Source organism: Struthio camelus, chromosome 9, assembly GCF_040807025.1.
Source record: "Struthio camelus isolate bStrCam1 chromosome 9, bStrCam1.hap1, whole genome shotgun sequence".
NCBI classification, from domain to species: domain Eukaryota; kingdom Metazoa; phylum Chordata; class Aves; order Struthioniformes; family Struthionidae; genus Struthio; species Struthio camelus.
Window position 1 is genome coordinate 7,580,418 of NC_090950.1, and position 25,043 is coordinate 7,605,460.

At 42.8% G+C, this 25,043-nt stretch overlaps 1 protein-coding gene across 1 annotated transcript in view; it reads right to left on the reverse strand.

Annotated features, from left to right (window-relative positions):
- Window positions 1–25,043, reverse strand: part of ARHGEF4 (Rho guanine nucleotide exchange factor 4) — a 232,115-nt gene that overhangs the window by 48,780 nt on the left and 158,292 nt on the right. The window contains exon 7 of the mRNA XM_068953975.1: window positions 285–424. Coding sequence (XP_068810076.1) covers window positions 285–424 — 140 coding nt within the window. The remainder of the gene's footprint in view (window positions 1–284; window positions 425–25,043) is intronic.

A 25,043-nucleotide genomic window follows, 5' to 3' on the forward strand; every position in this document is an offset into this window, starting at 1 on the left:
ACTTCCTCTCCAAACGCACGTGCAAGACAGGGGAGCTACCTGGAGGTTTAGGGCCTGCATCTCTGTATCACATCACATCACTGACCCCTACATTCAGGGCACCACTTCAGCGGAAGGCCCAGAAGCCTGTCATTACCCCATTGTGAGTGGTACCCACAGTAAATGACAGCTGAAGCCCCATCCACTTTGCCATTAGCAGTTTGGTCCTGGCCCTCTCTTATGGCTCTAAACCAGCAGCAGCATCCTTCCTTGTCCTGCTTGTCAAAAAACAGCCAAAACAATACCTCATTGATGGCGAGCTGCTCTCCGCCTCCTCCAGGATGGCCATAGCGGTGGTTGGAGCTCCGGAAGTCCTCGTACAGGTCCTCCTCGCTTCCCACATCGTCTGTGAGAGCTGTCTTATCCAGCACCCCATCAGCAATCACTGCAACAACAAGAGCAGCACAGTCGGTACAGACTGCAAGATCCTTAGCAGAACTGCCCGAGTCATACGAGCTTGGTGGGGCGAGGGGCTCCATAATATAGTACGGGGTGGGGGGGGGGGGGAGGAAACTATATTGGCAACTTCAGAAAACTAGACAGGCAACATTTTTCAGAGTTTTTTGTTTGCTCATGATTTGTTATCATAAATGATTACATCTTTTTCTAGATAGGACATTTTGATTTAAAAAAAAAAAGAAATTCAACAATTGCTCTATGTTCCAAAGAAAAGATCAAGAAAGAATAAGAAAACAAACTCTGACAAAAGGCACAGGGCAGGGACGATACAGGCACGATTTTGTTATAACGTTGCCATGTTGACAGGAAACAAGACAAGGTAATAAGTTCACATCCACCCATTTAAACCCCGGGGATTATGATTTACCAAAATCCCATTAGACCAGGGAAGCTCTCAGCATTTGGAAAAACTATTCACCTACCTTCTTTTCCCCACACGTTTAGTACACTATTTCATTTAAGAACCCTTTTCGCTGCCTAAAAGGGTGTTTGCTACAGAAGTATCCATTATTACCACAGGAGGGCCGTTCTGCCCAGCGCAGCACTGAACGAGCTGCAGATAATTGCGGCCTCGCAGTCTGTAGCTAGAACAAGCACTAAAGCCTCAAGGCGTAAGCATAAGCCTGAGAGAAATTGAAAGCGGCGTTTATACTCCTTGCGCAGAAGAAAATGGCATCTCATCTGCTTCACAGGCAGGAAGCTTTTGCTATGGTCTCCTCACGGTATTAGCAAATACCCTTCTGTTGCACGTTGAACAATCATTCATTCATCCCATACTTTTATATGCTACTAACCACAAACTTTCTGTTCTCAAAATCTGTGAAAAATGCTAATGACTAAAGAAAACACTCACTGACATATTTATCGAGATTAGCAACCGCTAAGACAACAGTTTCTACGACAAAGAGGTGGGCTTCACTGAAGATAACTATGCATGAAATAAAACGAGCTAACATGATGCAGACAAACACGATGCCGAGAACAGCAGCTGATGCAATTATTTTAGTTTAATACGCTCGACATGGCTGCAGTACTAAAAACTGAATGAAGTGCAAATACAGGTATCAGCACTTTTGGTGGCATCCTCACTGTCAATGTTACCCATGATGTCATGTTCAAAACCTGCATTATCAGATGCAGAAGAGGTGAAATAGAAGCTCTGAGCTTGACATTGCGCAGCATGGATGGGAAAAGCGTTGGCCACAGCCTGGGCACACACAAGCCCGTTCCTGAGCCCATTTTATTCCTCATGAGATGCAAGCGCACCTTATGAGCCCAATCTTGCCAACGTACCAAGAAAAAGTGCATAGGGGCTTTGTTAAGTCATTACCTAAAAGCAAAGCTCCCTGGTGATGCAAAATGAAGTCCCATCAGAGCCCCATACAGCAAGACCTGCAATGACAGTCCTTGTCAATGCTTTCCTTATATGCAGTATTTTGTTAAGGCTGCATCCTCTGATTCTAATAACAAGGTGATGTAAAAACCTCACTGTAGCAGTTATTAGTACAATGCAGTTACTTGACATCAAAATCACTGGAGTATGAGTCAGTTTTGAATCAAATATCTGAATGTTTATGCTTTGAATTCAATAAATATGTGCAAGGTAACAAAGATGCACTGCTTTTCTAAACTTGGAACTCCATTCAATATTAATGGCAGTTCAGGACATCAGGTGAACACGAGCTTATGATTAAAGCAGAATTTTCTGTGGAAGCAGGCAGCTGCCCAGGCATTCAACACTAAGTAACATTTGACAAGAACTCAAGTATCCTTACAGCTTTGGCATGACACACCAGACCGTTATAAAGGAGGAGTTCTCTACTGAATACATGCCAGTAGTATATACTGCATAAAAAGCAGTTTTGGGGCTAAGATCTAGAACATTATATGTAAAACTCAAAAATAGCTGGTGTGCCACCAACATTATTGTTTCAAGCAGTTACCATGGTTTGCACAAAAATCCTTTTAAAGGAGCATTAAAACATCACTTTTTGCTCATGCACAGTCTAAAAAATAATGGTTGTAATTAATGAACAACTTTCAATGTATTAGTGTAACAACAAAAACAAATTAGAAACGATTTTCAAGAACATAAATGTTCTTTCAGCAGCGAGTAGGCAGCCACTTAATTTAAAACTTTCTTTGCATTCCTTTGATATCATTGTTTTCCCTTATATTATGCACTGCTTCATTGCTTGTCTTATGCACCTTTTCCTGCTATTTTCATTATTAATTTTTAGCTTGAAAAACGTTCAATGACATCTTTAAAGCTTTTGCCCCCCTCCCCATTTTTCTAGTTGTTCTCTGATCTGTGCTTAGATGAAAAAGCAAAAGCTCCAGGGAGATATTTATCTGTATTACTTAAAATGCTCTATACCTCTGCTAAGTGCCCTAAAAGCTGTGTTTGCTTTTACTAGAGACCTGTTTTTTTCCCTCTGATCTTACCAAGCTCATCAATTTTTCTGCAGTCTCAAGAACTGCTACTGCATCTTGGATTAGTTTTCCCAGCTTAAAAAGCAAAACAAAAACAAAAAAACCCCACACCCTCACAAAAGTGTCATCAGGGATATATTGCACCAAAAAATGCAATTTGTAAATGTGCAGAAGTTCTCAGTCCTTGAGGAAGAATGGTCCAAGACAGCTCTCTCTCATGTTTTCTCAAAAACAGTAGCGTTCCAGGGAAACGTAACACTAAGGAAAGATAAGAATTTGCTCTGAAGCAGCTGACATGAGAGACATGATTACAAATAAATAAAACAGCAGTCTGAAACGGTGACCCAATGCACTAGAAAACCATCAAGGAAGCAGGAGAAGGACGGCTTTTAATGTAGGTAATGACTCAACATGCACAGCACAAACTAGGTCAAGTAGAAAAGAAGCAAGCACTATACACAAAATCTTTTAAGACAAGATAGCAGAGATTACTGAAACAGTAAATCAGCTGCTTTACCACTTCCCCAACTGCACAGTGCTAGTTGGAAAGGCAAATATTAAGCTGCACAGCCAGCTGAGCTGGCCTGAATGTCCCTTGCTTCCCCTCCCCAACAAATGCTCATTTCCATTTAACACTGAAATCCACTGATATGGTCACAGCTGGCCTTTCCACGTCTCTCCAAAACCACTAATCTAACCTGTCCTTGGCAACCAGAGAGCAGCAAAGAACGACCTTCTGTCAAAAATAACACCAAGCCTCCAACTACATCCAATTAGCTTAAGCAGATTCCTCCATTTTTTATATGGCTGTCCTGATAAATTTTGCAAAGTACAACAACAAATCCCATGCACAGGAACACAAGGAGGGGTAGTCACCAACATTTAGCACTGCAACCTTCTGTGCAAGCATCAAAACTCTGCTTTCTATTGTTGCGAGTCCAAGTCCAAGTCCAAGCCCAAGCCCGGGATATGTGTCACAAGAACACAAAAGCAAATGGATAATTCTGACATTGCTTGTCAGGAAAGAGGGAGCCCCCACACACCCTTTTTATGCATCTACACAGAGAACAAGGTGGCAGGAGCCTGACTTCGCAAGGAAATATCTTAAGGATACAGAGCAGCAAAAGCAATGCAATAAATCGCACAGAAACAGCAATCAGCACAGAGGTGCTGCACTCCACTGCCTGAACAGACAGTGCTGAGACAGGTTACACTGGCAAACAGGCACAAAACAAACAAAAAAAACCAAAAAAAAGGCAGAGTTCTATAAAAATAAAGTAAAGCTTGTTCAAAATGGTCCAGAGGAATAAGGAATACGGTTCACCTCGTGCCTTCCTGCAAGCTTCGGGCTGCAAGCGTATGAAGCCAGCAGTGGGCAGGACCAGGGGACCTGGCTGCTCTCTGCTTGTGCCCCTACCTTGCTGAAGTGGAGCTTGTAAGGGTTGGATCCACGTACTCTGAGATGTGCTGCTCCACATGGGTACAAGAGCCCTCCATCTCACCAGCAAGCCGTTGGAGCTGTTATTTGCGTGAAGCCATGGCTTGGCTCTGAGGCACTCTGTGCCTGCAGCGAGACAGGCATTTCCTAGACCGCTTCCAGGACAGACCGTGGCCATACAGCTCATAGCTGTAAGTCTGACTAGTGCCTGCCACCTGCGTCCTGTTTATGGGCTAGCCCACCCAGCCCCTGCAGGATTTGAAATGCCTCCTCCTCTCTCAAGAGCAACCATAGGGCAGCTGCCTGTATGCCAGGGTGTTTGCTCCTATGAGCCACCAGCAAGCCCAGCTGACTCTGGAGGACACCATCATTGCACCACACTGGGACAGCCCTGATCTAAATAACCAGCAGAAGCATTGGAAGGGGAGAAGGGGAAAATGAGAAAATCCGTCTGTTCCTCATCTTACAGGTGGGAAACTAGAAGCAGTTGGGATTAGATCATCTGCTGAAGGCTATGGAGCGCAAACGAAGAATGACCGTAGTCCAGATTCTTAACTACAGGTTTCACCGTTTGCTGTTCCTTTCCCCTCTCAAAGGAAAAACCTACTGTATAAATTCTGAGTACTAGGAATTAGTGAACATGAATTGTTGTTGGTTGAAAACAATTCTACCACTACCACAAAAAATAAAATAAAATAAAAATATAAACATTAAATCTTTCCATCCTCTCACTAGAGAAACACAGGTTACGTTTCTGGAGGAGTTTCCTTGGAGCAGCTGGGTGCTGCAGCCCGGAATCCAGAACACCCTCGTAACTGCAATCTCTCAAAGTCTCATAGGTTTAAGTCTCAGCTAGTGTAAAATCACAGTAGTTCTCTGCTGGTGAGGGACTCTAGCCATGTGCCTGGCTAATGTGACCCATGTGACCCATGACAGTGCCCCATGACTAATGGAAAATGGGCTAAAAGCAGCTTCCCTGAAATTTTGGGTATGCATTTTCACTTGACATACAGACTACAGCTTTTAGGGGCAAGGCTGGAACAGAAGTCAGTGATGATTACACACTTTGTTGAAGGGCAAGAGCATCTACAATTTATTAGAAGCACGCAACATTAATGACAACGAGAATAAGACTTCTGTGTATTGGAAGTATATCTTTTTCAAGTGTGCTTTTTCAGTACCACATCCACACATTTAATTTGTCTCTATATAGCATTTACATTTAAAATAATGCACTGAAATAACACTAGGAGCCTGATTTACACTCACAGAGCAAATTAATTCAGAGCTAACAACATCATTCTCTCTGCCTTGCCGAACAGAGATTGCTGTGGTTATGTGCAGCGCCCAGAGGAAAGTGCATCGCAGCTGGGGAAGGGGCTATTCGAGAGGCGAAACAAGAAGGGTGTGAGGGGGGAGAGGACCAAACTCAGGACACAGGGCCCAGGTGAGCAGCACCCCTATACCTTCTTCTTCCTCTGAACTGGTACACCCTGGTCTCCCTGGGAAATAGCTGCCACGGTGGTGCTGCAGCCTCCATCAGTTCTGCTCTAAATTATGTGCTTCGTTTATCAGTGGCTTGATATACTGAGGTCCCTATGCAGCTGCCACAGTAAAATCCATCAGAGTGATGTCATCCCATTTCTGCTCCATCAGTGCCATTCCCCAGCTCTTTACTGTACTGATGGACCCTCTCACATCACTCTGCTTATGGCTGTGGGCCGCTTTAACAGGAAGAGGGAAGTCTAGGGGGGGATTAAAGACATGGGAAGAACTGCCAGTTAATGTTAGCTTCACGAGACAAAACCCAAGAACGTGGGCCTGCAAAACAAAGCCTCTCGGAGTTAAGATCTTTGTGAGGACATATTTGAGCAGGTAATGAAACTGTGGTCCGTGAATCTTTGAGGGGAAAAAAGAACAGAGGATGGAGAGGAGAGGTAGAGAATAATTAAGTGGAAAAAACAAGCTTCTTCCCTTCCCTCCTCTCTCTTTCCCCTCCCCGCCCCCCCATTTTAAAGACAAATTAAAAAGGGAAAGGATTCAACACATCAAAATGAAATGAGCGTTTCAGTATAACACCTCTAATAGAATCGCTGCTGTGAATGAAAGCAGTTAGCTGAAGCACAAAGCAAATCCACTCTTGAAAACAAAAAGGACGCAGCTCTTCAATGAAAAGCAGAGCGCAAGTCCTCTGCGGGTCTGCTGGGTGCATCACCAAGGGTAACATTCATCAGCAGTAATGTACCGAGCCACCCACTCGGGTTTCAAGAGTTTTAAAATCCCAATTAGAATCTAAATGACTCGCAGCGAGGCTTAAGGGAGTTCTCAGCTCTCTCGGGTAGCAGAGACAACGGTGGGGAAGAGAGAGGTGGATTACGAACGGCTCTGCAGCGCTGCCTCCCAGACCTCCACTCGCCACTTGCTCAGTTCAGTTTTGTGTGTTGCCCCCGCAGACACGTGTCAAAGACAGCTGCCCCCAGTCCCTTCCCTGTTTGCTGATTTTTATTACTTACAAGTGGGAAAGGAGAGGGGGAACGGTTTAACCAGGTTTGAAGAAGAGTGGAAATGACAGGGAAAACAGGAAATAACATTAATGTTCTTTCTTTGATCCAAAGTCTGGTCCTTTGTTGGAAAGCACCTCTGTTGTACTGCATACAAACTACTAACTCACTGGCCACGTTCCAGTCACAGCTACTGACTTGTAAAGAGGCAGGTATGTCCTCCTACTCAAAGTATTTGTTGTTTATTTGCTCAAGTCTGATTATTCATCTATACTCATCTGTTTGCTTTCATTTTTTTCAGATGGCAGTCTTTGGAAATGCTATTTACTCTATGTCTGGACTGCCTTGTACGTAGCAGGGCCATTTCTAATTTAGGCCCTTAAGGCCTGCCACAATCTAAACATGAAATCAATCGTACCAGTCAAAGCTAGCAGACAAATCTCCTCCTTCCAGTACCCAGGCACCATGCTGTATGGTATCCTCGGTAGGATGCACAGCCTGGAATATCTGACATGTCATTCAGTGTCCCATCAACAGGTCTTATTCATGGAGGCAGCTGCTATTTAAAGGAGTGGGGCCTGGGAAAAAAAGCAAGGTAGGTGAAACCATTCATCCTGATTTTTCAAAGGTTCCACTGTGGAAGGCTAAAACGCTCCTGTGTCTTGTTTCTAACAGGTAACAAATACAAACATTGACATTCCAAATTCATATTGAATTTGAATTTTTAACTGTTTGCTTTGCCTGTTTACTGTTTGCCTCAACTGTTAACTCTGCCTTAAAGTAAAATCAAAACCAGACCAAACTCCTCTCCCTTGGCAGGGGGAGAAGTTGCCACTCCAAACACTAACAGGCTGCTAGTTATGGAACAATATATTTGACGCTGCCTAGTGGAGAACAATCAGAGTCAACTCACATCAGCAGGAGCCTCACATGAGTTTTCAGTTCATCTGCAAAGATGAAAATACCACGTCCGTGTCTAACCATCCATTCTTACCAAAACAGTAACAACAACTGAGGAAATTAAAGCAAGCAAGCCAGGAAATTAGAACAATAGTTATTTACAGTGGACAACACCTACTTCAGCAAACATAAGAAGTAAAAGCAACATCAAAGAGTGTTAGTGCAGCTGACAGGCCTGATAAACATGTATGTGAAAGGGCTTTGCAAGTCAGATTTTGGACATTTTGTCTATCTTTGGGAAAGCACCTGGTGCAGCTTTTCAAAACCTTAACAGGCACATCCCATAAGCGGGAAGATCAGCAGTCCAGCAAAATGAGACATACTGTTTTCTTAAAGATTACTCCCACAGACTCCCCTATGGGATCCCAACACGTGCCACTACTTCGGTGCGCCGTTACATATGGCATCATTCCTACATGTCGCTTTTTGGCTTCTCTCATCTTTTGCTTGCATGAACATATGAAACTTTTCTGTGGCAACAAACAAAGGAGCCACACTGTCTTAACTAACATGAGTCTTACCGCAGTGCCGTTACTCACTTTGAGTTCATCCGAACCAAAGCACTGGTTCAAAATGAAACAGTAAAACTCTGTGGGCTCCGTTTCAATTATTTTTTTCTCCAGAAAAGAATAAAAAAACAGTGCTTCTAGTCATTACCAGTCATCAAACGGAGACTTTAGAGTAAATGTCCCCCACGCCCTCGCAGGAAGCATTCTTCATCCTACCTCTGCTGCTACTCTGTGGGGATTTATTGGAGATTTCCTAATGCAGGTGCTGTTATCTCCCAAACCTCACACAGCCCCCGTCAGTTTAAGTTATACTGATCCAGCTGTGCTGTTTGCTTCACCTCTAAAACAACTTCCGAACAGCATATGCAGGAGTGTCAGAAACCCAGACTACCACAGGTTCTCATATTGCTTGCTTTCTTGTACCTGTTACTTTATTAAACAAAGGAAAGAATGTAAACGTGCTGTAGGAAACTCCAGTTGATTTATATTTCCAGAGTTCCTGTGCTTTTATTACGTCTTTACGTCCAAGTACGTCCTCAGAAGACTGAGGGCTTGGAAGTCAAGTCCTCGCTAAAGATTTTGTTGCCAAAAGCATACATCTTTCTTCAGGCTCACATCACAGAGTGGAAATGAGAAAATTTCACTATATGTTAAGCCTTCCACACTGGCCTGGAAAAGACCCCTATAAAGAATGGTTAGGATCATTTTTATGAAAAATTCTTGCTAGAAAGTAAAAAATTCATGTTACAGTCACCAGTAAGGCTTTCAAATATTGCACCCACTCATGACAACTTCCTTACGCTATTTTTGTGACTGTTAAACTCAAGAGTGTTCACACACACACAAAGGACATTGGTTTGGTTTTGCTTTTTCCCTCCAGAATTTTAAACAACAGACCAACCCATGTTGCAACTTAAACATTAAAGAATGAAATGCTTTCCTGACAGCAGTTTAAAATGTTCAAAAATGCAGCTACCTTTGGTTGAGACAAAACTATTTAACACTGGAGCCTAAAATCAGGCCCCTAAGCGTGCAGTTAACTAACTGATAGGATGAACAACACAGATGTGCTGGGCGCATACCATTTCCAGCAAAGTGAGCACAAAGAGCCACTGCTTGGCACTTCTGAAAAGCAAGCTGTTTATATAAGTGTCTGAAGATGGATTTAGGAGGCCAACTTTAGATGCTTACATTTGGAAAATGTGACCTTTTGTTTTTTCCCAGAATTCTGTATAATGCTATAAATCTAGTCGTTATCTTTGTGAGGCTGTCCAGGCTGACAAGTGGCTTATATCAATGACCTTGTACCACAGAAGTAATTAAAAATGAATGCCACGAGAAGACTTTCAATTGCTCCTGCACATTTATCAAGTATGAGTCTCAAGGGACAGCAAAATTGTTTCATTGACGTTCCTTTGAACGACCAGTCTTTATGTAACAGCAACAGATCTTCTGGTTTCATCCTGGGGCAACAATCTTCTCATTACAAAAAATACTGACCAAACTGCTTTACCTTTAGGAAATCCCTGTCTGTCCCTGCTTATATTTTAATCTCAGTTCTAAGAAAATCCCCGAGATCAAGCTAGCAAACATTTCTGCAGAGAAATCAGGAAATCAAGGATTAATATATTTTAACCACAACTGTCCACGACAGCAAAGAGATCAGGCTTTTTGTTAGTTTCTGTGCTTTGCTCTCACACCACCACACAAACAGGGGAAGCAAAAATAGTTTCTCAATAAGTTGGGATGATCCTTCTTTAGTGTCATTCACAACAGATTTAGGAGAGCAGCTCTGAACAAGCTGCTGGAGAGGTGCTGCACGTGGCTGAAGGTAATTCAGTCTTTGCACACCAGCTGGACAGAGGAACAAGAGCATCTCCTTAGCAAGACCACTGCGGAACAGGAGGGTCTCACATTAGCCCAATTTAGAGGGGCCTCACAGACAGATACAAGGTGGAAATTTCAAACTTAGATATTGGCTATTTACACTTCTGGGAGAGCAAAGTCATCTGCCGTAACCCAAGACCAGCTAATTTTAATATCCAATACTGACGCGTCATCGGTGTTGAAGACCAGCCCTATAGAGGGACAGGAGCAGCAATGCGACACGGCGAGATGATCTGGATGAGGGGGTAGTGCAGCCCCTCGCCCTTCTCCAGTGGCTGGGAGGGGGCTTCAGACCAGCTCCAGCACAGTCCCCCGCTGCTCAGCCCTCGCTGCCCCTTCTCTCCAGGCCTCCAGACCCTTCTTGCAGTGATATATGTGGAAGCAACAGCTGCTTCCGCTGCACTAAAATAATTCCAAGTGTACATGGACAGCATACTCTTATGAAGTATTTAAGAAATCAAGGATGGCCCCAGCATCCTTATACATTTGATACTGTTCACATTAGAGTAGGAACAGTTCCCTGGGAATCTTAAGATGCAAAATACGATATATAGCTGTAGATCAAATGAAAAGAGTTAAGCTTGGGCTGCTGAACTTTTTAATTGATACTCTCAATACATTTTGAAGAACCATGAAACAAACAGACTTCACATTCAATACTTTTAAGTTTCCCAGTAAATGGGTGTGAGAAGGTAACCTTATTAAGCATGTTTTCATAACATTCCGCTCCAGGTCTGAATGATATCTGACCATGTCAGATGCAATCTCACCCTACAGTAAGAAAACTCTTCCAAGGAAAATATTACTCCTCTTGGAATACATAAACTATGACATTCAAAACCGTTATTAATCATCTCAGGAGAAAGCATTCTGGCAAGGTCACATTGGTCAGGGTGCCTCTAATAGTTAAATTCATTATTTAGGATGTTCACTGCAGGCTTCAACAAGGAAATAAGAATAGCAAAATTGGAAGTTCAGCATTTTTGGCAAAACCATGAGCCTGAGATACTAAGAGTGCATTTTGAACTATGAAGTCAAAATGACGCATTGCCGTTGATCATTAGACACAACAATACAGAATGTTTTGGAAGCTTTTGAGACTGATTTAAAAGCTAACACCCCCCCCCCCGACTGGAGATGGTAAAATTATGTGGCAAAAGCATATTAACAAAGGCAGCAAAATGATCTTAGTACTAAGTAATGAATGATCGTTGCTGATTAGCAATGATCAAACTGAACAAGGTCTCTTAAAAAAGGAGGAGAAGTCACATTATTTAAAGGAAGCCGATCCTTTTTTTGACTAATACACACAATATACAAATGCAGCTCTACCTCAATGCCAGAAATGGAATACGTTTCTAGAGAGAGATGGCTGAAGCAGTCAAAATACTCTTTGACGTTAATGGTGTAACTTTGAAAAAACAAAAGATAGTAAAACAAGGACAGTGCCTTCCAGAGCAACTACGTTCACATGTTACGGTACACAGCATTGGTCAACCAACCTGCAGCTCTTTATCAATTATTTGAACCTATGAAACAAACATAACAACCCTTCCACTTGAAGGCAAAGACCTTTCCTGTGATTAGCCAAAACACAAAACATTTAATTCCACAGGGGAAGGGGGAGGAAACCCAAACCCCATCCCACCTATTTTTCAAATGGTGCTCATTTTGCAAAATATACCTTTATCCTCAAATACACTGAAGGATGTGCTGTGATTCACTAGCTGCACAAGGGTTTGATCCTTCAGTTTCCAAATTCGCTGTTTCTCAGAACTGAAGCAAATAAGCAAAGGAGTTCTTCCAGTAACATCTTGCCAGTTTAGAAGCAAAATTCAAATTCACCTTATTTTCCAAAGGTCTTATACCTTATGCATGCTCACCCAGGGAGATAAAAGCAAGTGTTCAGTTTCTCCTTTCTCTGACCATTAAATCAAGATGGCTTCTGTTCCTTTGCAGTACGTTTTTTGCATTTTTATTTACACATATCAAGTTGGGATGACAAAACTATGAAGGTAAAAGTCTACATTAGGCCCATCACTTAGCTCAGCCCCTGCACAGAACTGAAACTTACCCTTTTAGCAGACAATTATTCGGTGCGCACATACATGAAAGCTAAACACAACCCATTGAAAATAGTGTGTTGCTTAATTAAGAGGTTGTAGCAATAGAGGATTCACCATCCTTTGCTTGGGGTCTTACTCTGGTAACTACTGAGACAATGTAAAACATGCCTCAAAAATCACTGAGCCGCACACTCTACATTAAAATCAATGACAGCATGTAAACAATGAGGACTTGAAAAGAGAGAGGTTTCAACTTCATTTTCTTTCCCAGCGTGAACAGCTCCATCTTGGATCTTAGAGGTTTTAGCACATTATTCTCTGTAAAAGGATTGGGAGAGATGCTCTAATAGAAAGAACAGTATTCGGCCAAGAGGGGGTGGTCTAGAAATATGTCAGGGAAGATCAATTTATTCATCTTGAACCTGGAGGAGAGAGAAGATCGCACCAATGTCCCTTTAAAGCCTTCTGCACGCAAGTGCTGATGGCCATACCCTTCCAGTCATCCCTGCGCAGACAGCCAGTAGAAGTAGAGGCATGTCTGAAAATACTACACCTAGGCCTGTTCTTACAGCTTTGTCTTGGAAGTCTGTTGCTGCTGGTAATGCTGAATTATAAAGGTCCAGTATGAATGTCAATACTATTATATTATGGTGTCACCTATACTTCATGTTCCTTTGAGGAAGCTTTTCACGTACTCTGAGAATGAGCTACATACAACATACTGCATTCCCACTACCTCCGGCTAGAGGAGGTTTGGAGAAGTGGTCATGGCAGCAGTCGGGAAGTGATTTACAAGGCTAGAACAGTAACCTCAGTCAGATTAAACCATACTGCTGATATTAAATATTGCTACATGTCAATAGATAGCACTTTTTACATAAAATATCAACTATATTTATAGCTCTGGAGAGCACATACAAGTCTTAGAATAATAAATGCTGGGGTCTAGAGTTCACAGTCCTAATTTCACATCAGCTAAGCAATATGAAATAGATTCAGCTTTGCTTACACATGAAAGTTGTACTGTTTTTGAATAAACCAGGATAATTAAATCCCTGGTAAACAAGTGTAGATACCACTCTACAGGTCCTGCATGCTTACATGAACAGAACTTACTGCTGTGTAGCAAACTATAGCCATACCATGAGCTTTTCAGTGTACTTCCATCAGTGCTAAAAACCAGAACTGCACACCAAACAAAACAGTGCACAGGCCTAACCTTTGAAACATATGTTGCAGTCCTGACCTCAACCTGAGATAGGACAAGAATATAAGCAGACATTCCTCTCACCTAGGCTGCCCAGAAGAAAAATGAAGGGGAGGAAAAATAAAAAAGGAAAAAAAAAAGCAGTTGTCATTTTCAGCTGGCTGTTTAAGGGAGGAAGGAAGAGGTTCACAAAAGCTGTAGGTGTCCGAGTGGGAAAAATGGTCCTGCAAAAAGTCCTACATGAGACTAGCAGAGAAAGATCTGAACAAGTGCAGAAAGGGCCCTACCTTTTTCTTGCATCACCAAACTCCACGGTGCATGTCGACTCTTTTTTTTTTTTTCCCCCCCCCCCCGACATGTCAAAGATATCAAGAGCTAAGCACATCTCCCCCGTACACTGAATACCTCCAAACTGGGGTATTCCTGTCCAAAAGTGTTTGTTGCTACTTTTACAGATGATATTTAGAGATTCATTGTCCAATTTTTCTTGGCTGGAAAGAAATTCACATCGGTTTTTAAGCCTCCCACTCCCACTTCTTTTATATGCCTTCTTCTAAGCTGCTTCTTGATGCTACATCTCACAAGTGAGACAAGGTACAGTGTTAATAGAATGGAGAAAGAAAAAGCCAGCAACAGATCTTCAGTTGAAATATTGATGCATGTGTCACGGAAGTCAGCAGAGCACTGTGCTTTACACCCTCTGAGCACCGGTAGTTCAAGGTGTTGCCAGACAGGGCAGACATACTCTTGATCCACGCGCGTTTCTGGTTACAGTAGAAGGAAAGCTTTAAGCACATGTGGCACATTCAGTGTTTGAATCTAAGTTAATGGCAAAAAACAACCAAAGAATGTTCTTCCGATTTTCTATTCCTTACTAGTTTTATGTATATTAAAAAAAAATAGTAAAAATTAAAGGCTTCATTTAGCATAGCACATAGCATAAAGCAAGATCTTGACTCAATTGCCTAAGCATCGATAGCTGAAAATAGTCTCTGATCTCTGAGGCAGGCTAGCAGATGGGACTAGCAGATACACACAGGACCTTGGAGAGACCCACGCTCTTCTTCAGCAGCAGCAAGATGCCACAGGCCATCTCTGATGGTACTAGACATTTTTGTTTAGGCTACTGAATCAAGCCATAGAAGTGCAGCTTTACTTTCACACATCACAATGTGCTCCTTTGAGCAAAACAACACAACTCCTCCAAGCTCAGCTCTTTAGGGCTGGTACTCTTAATACCTTTATTCCATTTTCAAATGAAGTTCTAAGAAGAGACAAGGGGGAAGAACCAGTATTTGCAAATAAGTGATTTTCCCCAAAGAGAGAAATCTGCCACACGCACAAAGTGGTTGAGGGATATTAAAAATTTTTATGCAATGAAAGGACTACTTATAAGTAACTGTGTATTTTAAGTTGGCTGAAGACAGCCTGGAACGAGTGTAAACACAACATCTGTCTGTTTTCTGCGAAGTCAAGCTGCTGGCTTATTTTCATATTCAATGGGACTGGTTTAGTGCAGTAGCATTTTCCTAATATAAATATTTGCTCTTTTATTTTCAACTTTGGGGGTATTCTCCTGCACCAGAAGCCCAACTGCATGGTTCCTGCGTGACAGACTATGTAATCCAGGATCATTAAATCAAAGGACAACACTGAAGTATCAGTAAAGGAAAGAGTCCCCCATGAGATTATTGTCAAAAGAAATAAATTCCTCCCTCCAACAGGGAGGAAATAACTCCCTAAATTCCCAGAAGGTTTCCATCCAGCCCGGAAAGCCATCTATCCCTGCTCTGACAGTGACCAACGCTGTCAGCACTTAAAACATTTGTTTTATTTGAGAACACGTACAGTGTGGATGAAGAAGGACCTGTGTCATGATTCAGAAACCAATGGGGAAAAAAATACAGCAGGGTTAGCCACATATTGTACATTGTACTGCTGCACACAGCAAGGCAGGTCTGAAGTGGCTCTCCTTAGCAGCCACTTAACTTCTCCAGATCAAGAGATACTGGTCCACTGCTTCTCAGCTTCTGCAAATTCCAGAGTTCAGGGACATAAAGAATGAGAGCATTTAGAGCTCCTTTTGAATGTAGCAGCAAAGAGGATTATTTGGGTGCTTAAACAGCGAGTGAGGCATGTAGGACATACTGGGGATCAGGGAAGTTTATCGTACTGTAAAATTCATGAAAAAATTTAGGATGCATCATAAGTTCACAAGGGCATGTGGGTACTGCAGTGACAGATATTCCGTGCGTACACACTTGGGTATTTACCATACTGCATTCAAAACGTGGCTAAACTGCAGCACAAAAGAAATTAGTCTGACCTTGGGGGTGATGCTGCAGTGCAGCACCTCCCTAATAGCCTAGAAAAGCAAAATGATTAACAGACCTCAGCCTTTACACTTTCTGGAGGTAACCAGCACGGCTAGCAACATTAGTCCTGTGCAGGGCAATGGCACACAAATGCAAAGTGGAGTCTCTTTAGGCCATTCAGCTACGCACCTTCTACTAACAAACTAGCCCAAAGTGAACTTGCAAACCGTTATAAATTATCTTTTTGTTCATGTTAATCAACTGTGTCGACCCCCTGCTCTCCCCTTCTTTCTCCCGGTGCTGCTGTGCTCAGAATAGAGCCCAAGGAAGAGGGAAAGATGGACATGGCACCCTGCTGCCACCTCCCCACGTGCTCCTGCCTCACCATCACTTCCTTCAGCCTTGCAGAGCTCTAAGCTGCACCGTGTTAGACAGCAGCTCCTGCACAGAGGCTGTCACGCAGCAGAATTTGATCCATTATACATGATGTACATAAATCTCTTTACAACTCTGTTCCCTTGCACTTTGATTAATTACATTTCGGTCTGCCCCTTTCCTTTCAAACACAAATGCAAAGGAGAGGCTCCAAACATGGGATTTTCTTCTCTCTCGAGGCCCTTTCTGAACTCAGCAGGTGCAGCTCCACTGAAGGCAGGAAACTCTGCTGTTTCTAGACTACATTACTAGTGTCTGCTGATCTTCCTGCTGAAAACCTAGCGGATATCATCAAAGTGTATCAGAACTTGAACAATCCCCTTGCCTCCAATTGCCCTTTGCTGTAAATACAGTCTGAGCTAGAAATTGTTGTTCTGCTCTGTACATAGCACTGTCTCCAGTCAATTCCAGGGCACGTTTTCTGAGCTGTACGAGTTCTCATTACTAACCTCACAGTAACCTTAAAAGTTTCAGGTCATTCTTTTCATCAAACTGCACAGATGCCCGGTTGCATAATCTCAAAAATGTCAACAGCAAAGCAATCAAAGCAGGCACAATTGTGTCTTGGTCTCAATGCAGCATGGCATTTCCACTCTGATAAAGGTTAAAAATCTCTCTCAGAGGCAAAAGAAAAAATGCTCTCCATGTACACGTTCCTCTTTCAGGGGTGAAGAGGTTGAAACTAGATGGGAGGGACCAAAAAAAAAAAAAAAAAAAAAAGAGAGAGAGAGAAATTCACAACCAAGCAAGACATTAGCAGAGAGGTTATGAGAAACAGTCCAACACAGCCGCTCCCCCAAGCCCCCAAACACATACACCCATTGTAATTAGCTCCTCAGTGACAATGGTGCAGAGCGGCTGTGTACAAAATACTTTTGCTTCTCTTGGCCGTGGCTACTGCTAGGACATGTGAAAGGCCGAAGAGTCAAACCGGTCAGTCCTCAGTGAAAGCTGAGTTTGGGCTATGTGAGGAAGACTTTTTGACTTGATTATTTTGCTATCCCTTTTGTGCAATGGAAATAGTTAGAAGTCCATCTCACCACAATTGATGCTACTTCCTCACCTGCACGTCCATCTTGTACCTTAGAATAATCACAACTAAATCTCCTTATTGAAAATAAATGGAAGTACAATGGCAGGAAGAAGAGAAACACACTGGATTTTCTACACCTGTATCTAATTCAAGCTCTTTTAGTACCTTCCTAGGCACAAAACCCCCACATCTTCAGCACCTCTGAGAGCTGGAAATAAGTTACTTGCAAATAAGGGCCTAGGGAAGAACAAAGTTTGCGCACTAAAATTCCTGATGTTTCTCCGGTACAGAAGACAACAAAACCCACAGTTATACAAGGTGCAAAGAGAATCAGAAGACACCACCCCTAAGCATCTGCAAAAGGAGTTAGCCTAAGAGCAGAAAGCATGCAGAACTGCTCAGCACACTCACGGATGACCACCTTTTTTCACTAGAAAGCAAAATAAACAACTTTTTCTAAATTAGCAAGTAGAGGGAAGGAAGGGTGCAAGCTGCACTATTTCTTGAGAAGATCTACCCAAAAAGCATCCTCATCTGTTTTTCTGATTATGTTATACATCGACATCAGTGACTGAGGCTCTGTCACTACCACAGTCATGTAAACTCCTGCTTTCCCTGGTGTGATGTGGGAAAAGCTGAATAAAGCCAAGCATATTGCAGAATAAGAGGGCAAGCAGACAGGTAGTCTTGAGCATCAAGACTAAACAAAAAAAAACCCACACACAACCACTAAAATTACATTGTTCTTTTCTATGCTAAGACATTCCTAGAAACAAAAATCCTTCCTTTTTAAGGAAGGAACTTTACAATTTGTACTCAGCCTATATCCGTTTCCATCCATTATCCTCTCTCCTTATCATCCTCATAATTCAAGTTCTTTTTCTCCCCTGCTAGAGGAAGGATTCGTCTTCCTCACATACTGGCAGAGCAGAACATTTTAGGAATACATCATCAGTGCAGTGCAACTATCAGATAAACCTATCAGAGTATCCCACGCATTTTTCTACTGCAGTTACTCAATTTCTTAAGGAAAAAAAAAAAAAACCCTAAAACTATATATGCTATATTGGAACTCAGGCAATTCTAGAATTCTTTCTAACCCACCTATTTTCCTCCTAGGGAAATAGGGAACAACGGCTAAACACCACAGGAAGAGAGGATCTTTGACCAAATTCACATTCTCTTTATTCTTGCATCATCTCTGGGTGACGCCACACAGAAGACACTTTGCATGTTTTCCTGCCCTCACTCCAGGGGGACAGAACATTTTCCCCCAACCCCATTGCTCCAGCTGGTGTGCTGTAGCAGCGACAGCTTCCTTCTTGCTGTCATTCAACCTAATATAACCACTATCCACCTCCACTGTAGTAAGAGTAGAGAACATGATGTGGGCCTTGGAAACAATATATGAGGCCAGATAAATTTGTGCCAAAAACCAATCTGAAATAATCCAAGAATTGGGACAAGCATCTTCAGTCTCTGAGTAATGGATGGCATTTATCCAGCAGCAAGTAACCAGTGAACTTTGACTTGAGAAAACAACTTGTAAATTGTATTCCCAGGCCCCACAGACAGCTTACAGTGGTTCTAATTAGAAGGGTGTTGAGAGCCTGCTTCAATTTTCTCTTGATCCAGAGTATGATTTACATTTACTTCAATCCCTCCCCAGTTATAACCCTGCTGTAAGATGACCAACTCTGCAGCTGCATGCTGAGCTTTAGAGATAAAGCTCAGCAACAGAGAGATGGCCCCAGAGATCACAGGAGAATCTGGAACCCTCACTATCAGTGGATTAAAAAAAAAAAAAATATATATATATATAATATATATATATTTTTAAGCAATTATTGACCCATGTTAAAGAGACAATGAGGTCAGGAAGGCAAGAAAATGCAGATCCAGCACTGCGCTGTCAGAAGACTGACAGGGCACAAGACAACTCACCAAAAATTGCCTGTGCAGTTCACTGCTCCAGCAGTGCCCTACTGCTGAAAACTTTCCCTGATAACATTTGGAAACTGGATTTTGTCTCCCATGCAGGAATTTATGATGTCAGGCTAAATGCTATCATATCTAAAAAATCTAAAGTGATACTTTTTGTTCATTGAACAGAACTGAGACCTCCCATAGAAAAGTTCTGCAAGACTATGTACTGAGCCTTCAGAAACCCCAAACTCAGAAACCCCTGGTCCTCCCTCCTGACACCATTCAGTTGTTTTGAATTTCGCTATGGGCCCATCCTGACATCCTACTGGGCTCTAAAATAATCACAACTCAAATGTCTACGCAACACGTCACTGAAAGTGGAAAGGGGGGAGAGGGCTGTAAAGTCATCTTTATCCTTTACAATTACAAAAAATACTTTAAAATATATAGTGAATAGCAGGAGATACCTCAAAACTGTATCTCTGTTCTCCTAACTGCGCAGGAAGGATTTAGTCAGACTTTTTCTAGAGTAAAGAATTTTAGAATGCAACCAAAGCTATTTATACAATAATAAAAACAAAAAGATCAATCAAGGCAATTACTTTAATCGCACCTCAAATCATAGATGGTAGTCCAACGTAAATTCTGACCCTGGCCCACAGAAGACAGGACTGGAAGGGACCTCACAAAGTCATTTTAGCCATTTGTCTGCTCCAAAGCTGAAATCCGCTATCGTAGCAGCTTCTGAGAGAGGCTTACCCAACCTGCTCTCTGGGACCTCAGAGTCTCTTTTTCCTCAGAGGCAATCTTTTTCCAGTGCTTTGCCTAGTGTCCAAGCTGGATCATCCCTGCTACAGATTTTTTGCCCTCCACCGTGGATATGAGAACCAAATTATTCCCTTTACCGTTGCAACAGCTTTTTATGTCCTTGAAGATTCATGTCTTCCCTCTTTCTCCTTTCCTGCACTCCCTTAAGTTGTCCAGCCTTTTCCTGTACAACATGCTCCCCAGATCACTCCAGCTACTTTCCTCTGGATTCTCTCCACTTGGTCCCACAGCCTGCTTAACTGTGGTACCCAAAACCATGCACTATATAGTCTTTATACAGTTGCACAGGCACTGAACCTGTCAGCCCACAGGTTGCAACGCGTTTCATACCTACAAGCTAAGTATATTTCAATAGTAAGTTTATTATCAGCTTTATTTTAAATTATAGAAAAGATTGATGTAGCATATTTTAGACTGGGCTGTCAGAAAGGATACAGTCTTCAAGAACTTAGTCAACAAATTTAGTTAAATCGAGGGCACCAGGTTTCTGGGTACCACTAGGCATTGCTCTCTCTATGAAAGCTCAGCTCTATTCACTGGGAAAGGTGCCAGACACAGTCACAAACCTGCTCTATAAACCTAGAGCAAAGTGTTCTAACACAATCATACTCTATAATTGGGAAGTCGTCTTACTCACTGTGCGTCACTTGATTTGCACTGAAAACACAGAGCATAGCCTTTTGTCTCCACTGTGGCTTGAATTTGCAAGCACTTCTTCTGAGAGCTCTGCTGAACCTGGATCTCCCTCATTTTCTTTTATTTATTGCAGCTCAGTCAGCTCTTGGAAAGGGGCCTGTCAGTTCTTGTTGTATGCAGCTCAGTGGCCTTCGGGAGACACTTGCTGCTGAGCATTTTGTTTATCAAAGAACTGAACCTCTCGGCAAATAAGCACAGAGCAAGGTCCCTATCTTGCAAGGTCCCTATCTTGCAAAGAGTCGCATAGCTTGACAATCTGCTCTTCCTAGTCCCAAAGGGCACCCAGAGTATTCCCTTCCCTCCCTTTCAACCCAGTTAGCTCAACTACAAATGTTATTGTACTGACAAGCATCCACAGCAAGAGATCATTTGCCCAAACTAATTAACTGCTGCCACCAAACCAACACGTAATATTTTCACTAGCAAAACGCAGCCCATGCCATTATGTGACATTCTGCTTTTAATTGCAGTTGGTCAAAGTTCCCTCTCTAGTTAAAACATGAACCCTGTCAAATATCAGCTCAGAAGCACTAGTGCACCAGGTTAAGCAGCTGCAACTTGATTCCTGCTGCAGCAGAGGCTGAGGTCAGGGCCAGCAGTCTAAGCAGTCAGCAGGCCTCATCTACGCTCAGGCTTGCTGCACACAGCGACTCTCCCAGCCCCCAAAAGGAAGAGGACACAGAAAGCAGGGGATTAGGACAGTCCGATGCAGTGCAGCAGGATCAAGTACTCATCGAAGGCCCGGAATGGAGGGGGGAATGCCTAAGGCAGGAATTCACGCTGAGCAGAGTACTCCCGCATCGCCTTTTCTCCAGCCAAGGGGGACCTGGAGCGGTTCAGCCAGAGTGAACAGAAGAAATCTCTCATAACCTGCACCTCTCCCTGAATTTTGGGAGATTTTGACCAGCCAGATGTGTGCTGAGTGATACTTAACTATGGAAATGGTGACAGGACAGTTGCACTGCTGCCTTGCTCCAGTTAGCTTGTGGCTGCTAACTGACTGTCTTGAGAACAGCAGCTTGCAGTTGGAGCATGACTTCTAGCCCTTCTGCACTTCTGCCCCAAGCACCATTAAAGAAGTTGCTCTGCCGAGTTGCAGCTTGCACTTTACTCTCACCATAAATCTGCCTGCTGACTTTGCTCTGATGTAGCAACATGCCTATGCAGCAGCGTTGAGACTGGAGAACCCAAGGACCAGAAGCCACTCAGCCAACGCTGATCGTTACATTTCTGATTTCAGGAGCAGCTAAGAGCTCAATTAGGCTCTCACCAAAGTTTTATTTCATCAGTTTCATCAGGAGGCACACCGTGATAAAAGTTTCCAAAGATTTTAAAGTCTTTATATTAAAACTCTAAGAAGCAATACCCAAGTTAGCCCACAATGATCTGGCTCTAGAAGGACCACAGATACATCATTTCACTGTTTCAGTCACATAAATTAGCCAGGCTGTTAACCGTCGTCTCTGGCACAACTTGCACTGCCACAGCGGTATGGCTACCGAGACCTAAAGTACACAGACATATTTGCTCATGCAAAACTACCTTGGAAATCTTTAACAGTGCTCTGTTTTGACAGGTGGAAGCCAACTTGCAAGCTTTTTATCCATAGACCTTTCCAAGAAAAAAATAAAATAAAATAAAATAAATATTCTGACTTCCATTGAAAGTTCTGGTAAAACAAGGTGCACAAGAAACTAAAGATTTAGTGTCAAAGGCCAAACTGTGAATCCTTTCCTCACTACAGTTGCGTAGACCACTGACAGGACACTAGTGGATAGTGGCTCAGCAGTCTGAGTAAGCAGATCCCAATTCATACAGTGTCTGCAGCACAGTTCGAGCAGACTCCACAGCCTGCTTCCCAGCCCCAGGTACTGGAAACTTGAGGTCAGCTGTCCCATTATCTTTTGGCCTGTGTCTGGAACTAGAGAATACAGTTTTACTCCCATTTTCAGTATAGCTTTGTAGCCATGCACGCTGGGGAGGAAGCCTGGGTTGTGAGCCTGGAGGATGTGGTAGTTTACACTCTTCTGACCTAGCTTAAGCAAGCACTGTTTTGAAAGCACTGGGAATTAGTACCAGCAAAGGCCACTCAAGCTTCAGACTAATTTTCAAAGTAATTGAGGAAGACATTCCTCTGCTTGCTCAAATGATTTAAGCCATGACTACAGTCTTGCTCTCTTCCACATAGTCTTTAGTGAAGAGACAAGTGACCAGCAGTACAAGAACTCGGACACTTCCTGGAATTGTTGGGTTTTAATGCAAATGCATAAAATCCAGGCAGAGCAGAGCTTTTTGCAATATCATCCCAAAGCTGCTTACAGAGCTTACAACTCGAAACAAAATTATTGTTGTGCTTGTTTAGTTACCATGAATACACAATAACCTCTGAGGTGCCAGTGCCACAGAACGCGAATTTACCTCAATGTATGAAATGCTTTAAAGGACAGAGAGATGTTGTTATTAAAACAAAAGTCCACAAAAATCACATCTCAGTCACTGCCTATAATCTCCTCTTGGAAACCGTATGGCTACCCATTTGCTCCAATTACTTTTTTCAGCGTGAGGTGCTCAGCGTGAGTTTATTCCAAACCCCTCTGTAAGAGGAGCCTTTCCACAAAGCTTTGAACAGCTCCTCATATTAGTAGGGTGCAAAGAGACTTCAGAACAGATCACAGTCCCATTCTGCTAGGCATTTTAAGGAGACGCAGAGGAACTGTTAGGCGGGAGCGCAAAAGGAGACAAACCAGGATGAGGCTTAAGGCTGGAAACAGAGACAAAGCAATTTGCCCATAACAGTGCTGAAGCTGAAGCAAGATTTCCTAATTCTTACTTCTGCAAGTCTTGCTGCACCACTAACTCATGTGCGCTGTCACCTGCAATCAAACTGCTTATAGACAGGACTATACATTAATTTCTGCCACCCTCCTACCCAAAGTAAAACAGCTCCTGGAGCTCTTCTGATAAGAGAAAGACTCATATTATTGTGGCTTTTGTAAACAGGCCTGAAAGCTGACTTGTTTTTGTAATCATCTTATACAGTGGCCATCAACCATCACAGCATCCTTACAGATTATAATGTCCTGAGACACGCAGAGAGGAAAGACTCGCCTAAGACCACTCTTCTACTGCTTGTCAAAATATTAATAAAAATAACTAAGCAAGGGCTTGACTTTATTGCTGCTGATTAAAAGAAAAGGCAGCTTTACCAGAACTCTGGCCAGAAGAATTACATTTTTATTGATCTGACTGTCATCTCATCAAGTCAGCAGCAGGACTCGTGTGCAGGTTATACAGTTCAACTGCCTTTCTGAGGCAGTTTTGCCTCCAAGGTTTGCTTTTACAGCCTCTACTGGAACGATGCTCTGGAATGGCATAACTCTACCGCTACCGCAATACAGTATCTGCAACTTATTAACCTTTGCTATTTTGGCTGCACTTCCTCAATCTCCAGAAGCAAGTCCAGATGGGAGAATGGCCACGTGTTGCTTGCCTGAAAGAAAAAGTGCAAAGCCCTTCAACTTCAGCTTTGAAAGAAGGAAGCAAAGGCTGAGGCTTGCAGCATTTAGTGGTGCTTCTGTTGCTATGCCTACACTGCTTTTTCATAAGGTAGAGGCAAAAGTCCAGGACACCTGCCTCTTCCACCATACTCACAGAAAATAGATACGACACCAGAGTTAGCAAGCTGGGTCAAGCATTCAGCAGTAATTACAACGGAGAAACAAAATAGCAAGGAAAAAGACAGTTCCCAGAATCAACTGGTCGGATGTCGGGACCACACACTTTCATGCTTCAAAATACCTGCAGAATCAGCTCTTTGCAACTCAGCCTATACGTTCTCCTTTCAACTCACGTTCATACCAGGGTACTCCTCTGACTTTGCTTGAAAATACGATCACCTTGCCAACAGTCATGTTCAGGATATGCATCACAAGCTTCGTAACACCTGCAAGCATGCTGTTTCGCTAGCAGCAGGCCAGGATGTTATTGTTCTCATGGACTCATGCTGGGAAGAACCCCTTCCCCCCGATACCAAACCCAGAAAAAAATTCTTTTAATAATCTCATACTTCCCAGCTGCCAAATACATCTGTCCTAGGCACCTTTGCTTGTTCATTGCAGATGCTGAACATGTGTCAGGCTTTCACAAATTGCAACGTGGCACTCTGTGGACTGGTGACAGTATGCTTAGCTATACCTTGTCTGTGTTGGAACTCAAAATGCTTTCTACGCACCTGGGTTTAAGCTGTTCCCATTCTCCATTATTTAGACTACTTTGCATGAACCAGAAAAACAAAACAGAGCAAAGAAATTA